Here is a 7,149-nt window from a genome sequence, read left to right on the forward strand (position 1 = left end):
AAACAAACAAACAAACAAAAAAAAGATTCCAAGTGATTTGTGAAAACCAACATGAAGGTAGGATCCTGCATAGTGTGAATAAGGCTGAAAAAATGTGTGTTATCTGTGATGTTATAAACCGCTACAAAAGTGGACACATAATTCTTAACTACCTGGTTTAGAGATCACCCCTGTATAGACTGGGAAACTTTCGCAGGGTGTTGTGGTTTAAGACTTTCTCATTACAGAGATCATGTTCTGCTGAACTGAAATTGCTGGCATTTAACCAGATACATAGACTTCTTTTTCTGATCAGACTCATGCAAGTGTCATGTCTGCACAGGAAAACATGTCCATATTTGCTTCTGGAATCTTACCAAAAGAACCAAACATGCTGCACTGTGGCTCATGTTCACACAGAGCTTATAGCAATCCATTTTGTTTGAATGCAGTGCAGCAGCACGTTACCTTTATGTGGCTGGCCAAGTCAGAGTGCAGTGAATGTCTGTCATAGTCCTGCACTGTCCAGGAAGGGATCCTTCTCTTCTCCTCCCAGTCATCTTCCACCTGGAAATCGCTATACAAGGGATTGCTCTTGATTGTGGATTTCAGTGTGATGGGTGTAATGTGTTTCCCAAGAGTTTTGTCTATCATTTCTTGGCTGACCCCATTCAGTTCCAACCCAGGCAGCTCAGTAATACTTTTATTTTCTCTCTGTAAAGCACAAATAAGAGCAGAATTTGGCCTTCATTTTCATTTACCTATGACACAGGTTCCCTTTTAGAGCTATAATTTGTCAAAAGTCATTATTGAAATTACCTGTGCATCAATTTTTCTTGTTCTGGCAAACATCGTCAGTGTACTAAAGGAGTCTGACTGTTCACTCTGTGAAGATTTCTTCCTTCTGTGGAAGCACGTGGTTACAATGTGAACATTAGAGTTTTCTGCAAATATGAACAGGCACTGTAAGGCCCACTGAAAAGAAAGCTTATGTTATAGCAGAATGGTGTTATGGCGTATGACAGTGGAGTATGCAGATCTGACAGATGCCAAGGTAGTGAGATGCAGAAGCACATCTGCTAGAACAAAGCAGAGTGAAGCGTATGCTAACAGTATGCCAGCGGCTGTCTTTGCTGAAGCTGCACATCTCACCGTGGGGGGATCTCACTACTCTGATACCCTCACAGTGCGACAGACCTGTCAGTACATCAGTGGCCTGGCATGCAACTAAGGGGAAGTTCCTAATACAGGTACTGTCAGAACTCCAGTAATTAGCTGAGCAATCTTCCTGCAAAGCATTGGTTCGATCAGGCCTTTAGAACAGTGGGTGGCAGAGGAGGAGAAGTATTGACTGTGTTGGGGTGTGGTTTTTGGAGAACTCACAACCTGCTCCTTAAAATCAGCCTAAACCTCTTCAGGAACTGGTAAGACTGTAACCATACAATGACCTTCTGTCCCCGAGACTTGGAACTAGCCCATGGCTCCAGCCACACCTCAGCTTCCCAGGAGAGCTATTTCTGACAGAGCCCTGCCCTCACACCAGTACCTGCCCTGTGCTTCAGGACTGTCTTTTTACTTCCATCCCAGCACACACAGAGCTCTCCTGACTAGCAGATGACATTTCCTTTGAGACAAGGGTGGTCCTGGCCTGACTTGGTGCCCTGATAGGCCTGCTGAGAGGAGCACGGGGCTCCTACATCCTCTTCACACTGGTTTTGGAAGATCACAGATTCCCTACCAGGCAGCACCAGTCCCAAAGCTGACAGCAAGCTGCATGATTCCTCAGTTAAGTGATGTTCTGCTGCTTTGGTGGACTCATTTTCAATTGAAGCCAGCAGTATCACATGCTCTGTGCCTTGTGTCTGCATATATGCAAAGGCTCTATAAGCCAGTGTGGAGTAGGGAGGCATAGATGAAAGTAAAGGCCTGGTTTTGTTTGGAAAGGAAAGAAAAAGGTGAAGAAATCATCGACCTTTGTCTAAGTCACCCTAGTAGAAATCATCATGCTGGCAGTGTTATCACCAAATCATCAAAAGTAGCTAAGTGTATTTCCCATCAATAATTATCATTAGTAGGTGGGTGGATCCTCAGTGCCTCCCAGTTCCTCCATTAGTTCATAATTTCCATATGTCATTCCTCAGCCTTGACATGTCCCTTGACAGTATTACTCTATGCACTGCAGTTACAGCTGGCACTGAAGGCCTCTGGATTGTACTGGCCAGATTTCAGCTGAGATGGTGTTTTTAACTGTCATTTCTTTCTGATTCCATTTTACTTTATTTAATTTATTTCTTATTTAAAATTTGTCAATGACCTTAATGATGCTTCCCTCAGGCCCACTAGATGGTTGGACTTGGAGAACATTTTGCTGAAGAACATGAGCTGTCTCACCACGGGATGTTCAGTGTCCCTAGGCTAAAATACTGTGAAAATAATGCAACTTGACAGTGACTTTTAAAGCTGTTTTATATAAAATCCTCCCAAACTTGGAAAAGATGGCACGATGGAGATTTTTTTTCAGAAATCAGTGTCAGAACTTCATGCCCCTTCCTTCCAGAATACCTTCCTTTTCATAGGCAGCAATTCATAAAGACAGGAGAATGTGCTATCCTGAAGTAAAGCTAGGGAAAAAATACGATGGGAGGAGCAAAAGTGTTTTACCAAGAGAACTGGACTGGAATTTGAGTAGGGGATGGTTTGCAGAGGCTTTCGAGAACAGACATTGAAGTGCTACATTAATTGGGAAAATATTTTTAAGTGCAACTGGCGGTTTGACTGAAATTTCTGCTGCAGATATGTCTCAGAGACTGCTTATGAAGAGAGAAAAGCCCAAAGCATGGACGAAAAGTACTTTAGGTCCAAGAAACAGCATATGTAAATATGAAGAAGATTGCATGAAACATATGCATTTACGGAAGCAGATAAATGATTTCATAATGCAAATTATGCGTATCAGTACATGACAACATACATCACTATAAATTCTAAAGTAATCTATATTATTAGAAAATATTTCAATTTCATTATTATCTTAACTTAATCTTTCTGTTGCCACTGCTGTTTTAGCACAGAAATAGTCTAACTTTTCTGTCCTCAGTCTGTGATAGGGGAATATCAAGCACCAAGCTATGACCCTCCAAAAGCTCCTAGCCTCCAAGGCTAGGCCTTGGTCCTAAGTCAACCCATCTGCAAGAAGAAATGAAAGAGACACCTAAAAAATTAAGGAACTTCACATTATGCAAGTCAAAATTTTTCCTTACTCCCTGCAAAGAGTTATTCATGTCCCAAGGCAAGCTGGGGCTGCTGGCAACACTTACGGCAATACTCAAAGACAGTAACAAACACTGCCTGCGGGCAGCTGTGCCTAGTAGCTTTACTAAAGCAGCTGTTTAGAAATTTTTGGCCACCGTTTTCTACTGGAGCTGTTTTGTAAGAAAATCCTCAATGCTAATGAAAGTGGGTGGCAAGGCAACTTTTATGTAGGTGATTTGTTTGGTATTATAGCCCTCTATTGTTCAAAAGGCATGCACTGCTTTCTCTGGAGAGCTCTCCAAGTAACAAGTGCAGCATTACTCTGATATAGAGACATAAGGTATTACTGACAGGAAGATGCTAGGTAGCTGCCAGGGACCTAAGGGTCCGTGTAATAGTTGTAACAACTGTAGAGGTGTTGTATGATATCTAGTTAACTGAAAAAGCTCATTTATCAGAATAAGCAATAATCACCTCTGTAGATCTTCTTAGACAAATCTAATGTCTTGGGAGATGCTGTGGAAAAGAAACCAAGAAGGCAATTATTAACCATGTCTAAGTGAGTGGATATGAAAGACAACAGAGCACATTAAAGGCTACTGAGAATTCACTTTTTATTTTCAAGAGACCTGAAGGGGATCAGATGTACTTATAGAAGAAATAAGTCAGTGCTAGGTGATGTGAAGCAAGATGGGAGTCCACCTGATATGGGCTGCAGATCAGTAGGTGGCTGTAAAACCTTAAGACAAAGTGACAGAACCCAAGAACATTCAGAGAAAAGCAGACATTCATACTGACTATCTTCACTGTGCGGCACTGAAAATACTTCTGCACAGTAATTAATTGTTTACTTAAAAGAAAGCTGTTTTGCTAATGGAGGTCTGCAGGGCTGGGAGTACAACATATGAGAAGTGCTGTATGGTGTCATATCAGAACTCCTGTCAGCTTTGCAGCTGGTCTCTGACTGCAGACAGTTGCAAATGTCTGGGGAAGAATAAGAGAACACATGTGTAATTCAGGCCTATGCCAAGGGACAGGAAGCAACTGGCCCAGCACCTAACTGAGAGGTAAAATCCTCCTCCTCAGTGCCCTGAGAGGTGTGCAAGGGCTGGGCACAGGTGTTGCACTTAAATGAGGCACCAGGAGGTGTTAGAAGTGCAGTTAGCATAACAGCAATTCTGAAAGGCCAAAGTTGTTCAGTTGTGAAATCCTAATAATCACAGCAAAGTGAAGGAGCACGGTGTGCAAAGAAAAAATTCTCTGTGCTGTCTTCCAAGGAAAAGAACAAAATGCAAGCAGGAAGGAGAAGTCCAAGAACTGCTGAAAACAAGGGAAAGGGCTGAGGGAGAGGGGCGAGCCTGGTGTCTGGGAGCTGTGCACTGTGCAATGGGAAGTGCTGGAGCAGAGCAGTCTGCAGTGCTGAGCACACACGAAGTGAGCAACAGCTGCTGCCATTGGTGAAGAAACAGTCTGTGCTCCTTGTGCTGCTTTGAATCAGGGAGTGCCAGGATTACTGAACCGCTTCGTGGCCTTTATTTGAAGTAGACAATGAAAATGTATGCTGAGAAGGGCAGCTGTGTTTGCCTGACACAGAGAGGTGGGGGAAAAAGCAGAAATTTTTGGTCAGAAATATTAATTGCCATTATAATCAGGCTGCTTTTTATAATGGAAATTCATTTTAGAAGCTATAGGTGGAGAAAACACATAAGTACTGAAATGTGCAGAAAATGAATGTTATCATGACAGTGGTTAGAAGGGGCTGCAAACTGCCACATAGTCCCTGTGCACAGGGAGACCTCCGCAGCTCCTTACAGAAAGAAAATGAATTTCTGGGTGGGGAATTTCAGCTGCTCTCAAGGATGCTGGGAGTCTGCAGGTCACTCACATATGTTCTGAAACCAATTTTCCTCCCTCGCCCCCCTCATTTCCGCTTCAGAATTAACTAACCCTTAACCCCATTAGCTTTCTCATCTTAAAGCAAAACATGTTACTCCTGCACTATTAGTTCTCCGCTGTGCCATCACGTTTATTCTAACGTCTGGAATTCATCAACTCTTTTCCCTTTATTTGTCAGCAAGAGGGAAAGAGAGGAGGCCTCTCTTTCATAACGGAGGGAGAATGAGGCACAGTGATGTCAGGACAGCTCACAGTCACTAAGAACTGCACTTACAAACATAGGTTATGCCCCACATTTGGGGTTTATAAACCATGCTGTATTATAGGAGCAGTTCTGGTATGGCAGCAGGCTCAGCCATCTCCCCGGCTGTGCCTGCATGGAGCAGGGTGGAGGGAGGCCTAGCTTAGGGCACTCACAGCCCAGTCCTCCTGCAAGCCTGGCCCAGCCTTGAAGCCTCTTGCCCAGCAACAATGGGGAGAAGCATCCCGCTGTGGCGCAGCTCAGTGTGTGGTTGCCTCATCCTGCACAAAGAGGAGCTGCAGCGGGGCGGGGACCGAGGCCAGCATTGCTTCATGCCCTATTGTTTTGGATCCCACAGGCTCTTTCTTTCAGTGAGAGCTCTGTGCATGAGAGACAGCTGTGAGTGTGGGACCCCCCGCCTGCCTCCTCCCTTCCAGCTCCCCATGGGGAGTCCTGGGCAAGGAACGTACAATAGGAGTGGACTCTGGGAAGGAGGGAAGGGGTCTGGACTGCTGATGAGGGAAGAAGTAAAACTGGAAGCAGCTATGGGAGATTTCAAGGCTCTTCCTCTTCCCTTCCTGCCCCATGTTGATGGGTTTTCAGTTCCCACTCCTCATTGTCATGGGGATCTGGACTCATGCCCCGGGGATGCTCAGGATACAGAACCATCTCCAGCCCCCAGCCACCTCCACGTGTCTCCATCCCTGACAAGAACCAGACCTTGAAGCTTTTCTCAGGCTAGGGGTGGGGAAAGGCAAGGGGCTCCCCAGGCAGCCGGAAAGGAGTGCTGTGGTGTGAGCTGTAAGTGGGGCCCAGAGGGGTGTGAGCTGATGCAGCTGTACTGCTGCTGATCCAGATACAAATGTCTCCTCTGTGGGCTCCAGGCATCTGTTAGACAGTGCACTTCTGCATTTTTCCATGAAAACACTGCTACCTCCACATAATAACCTGCATTAATGCTGTCATTGCCTTTCACGCCTTCAACAGACATCTGTCAGGGTGACAGCAAGGTCAAAGAGGAAAGACGAAAAACAAGACAAAGTGAAGAAGACACAGCAAAATACACAGACATGCACAAGCTAGCAGGATGCTAGCAAGAATCTCTGGTGTTCTCTCTAATGTGCCTTTTATTGAGTGTTGTCACCTGGATTTCACATTTAAGTCCAGTGTTGGCTTTTTTTTTTCCTCCTTTGTTATTCTTTTCCCTTCTTTCTCTCACTTGTAATTTCTTTAGAGAGGGTGTTCTATTAGCCTCCTTAGTACAATTAATCCGTATTTGACATAAGTCGGCTTTCTGGGAAGTGCTATGAAAATGTCACCACAAGCAATAGAAAACATAATGTACTGAAGCAAATGAGGTGGACTGTGCTGTTGCTGAGGAGAGTGACTGCCCTTCTGGAGCCCAATCCTCACTGAAATCAAAGGGAAAGCTCCTGGAGGTTATATTAGTGGTGCAGATTCGGAGATGCGGGAAGCTGAATTCACTGCTGAAATACTGAGCTCATATCATTTGCCTTCAGATTCCCAAAATAAGATAGAAAAGTCAGGAAAAGAGTCTGCCTCTGTCAGACCTTACCTGTAAATAGATCCTATTGTGCCACTGTTGCACTCCAGGTAAAGCTGCTTCTGGGAACTTTGCCAGTCTGGCCTGTAGAAAGGTTGAGTTTTTCACTAAAGACTTCACCTCCAGCTGTAGGAATTTATCAGGATGGTTGTTGTTTGGCAAAGCAGAGAGGTCCATGTTTCTGTCCTCTGGAGTAACAAAGAAAGCAGTCCAAGCT

General features: G+C 44.5%; 1 protein-coding gene across 1 annotated transcript in view; it reads right to left on the reverse strand.

Moving 5' to 3' along the window:
* MINAR2 (membrane integral NOTCH2 associated receptor 2) overlaps positions 1 to 7,109 on the reverse strand; it is an 8,952-nt gene extending 1,843 nt beyond the window's left edge. The window contains exons 1-2 of the mRNA XM_042866088.1: positions 6,945 to 7,109; positions 448 to 693 (exon numbers count right to left, since the gene is read on the reverse strand). Coding sequence (XP_042722022.1) covers positions 448 to 693; positions 6,945 to 7,109 — 411 coding nt within the window. The remainder of the gene's footprint in view (positions 1 to 447; positions 694 to 6,944) is intronic.
* Positions 7,110 to 7,149: the final 40 nt, after the last annotated feature.

This window comes from Lagopus leucura, unplaced genomic scaffold (assembly GCF_019238085.1).
Source record: "Lagopus leucura isolate 7727_CA_CO unplaced genomic scaffold, USGS_WTPT01 Super-Scaffold_810, whole genome shotgun sequence".
Classification (NCBI taxonomy): Eukaryota; Metazoa; Chordata; class Aves; order Galliformes; family Phasianidae; genus Lagopus; species Lagopus leucura.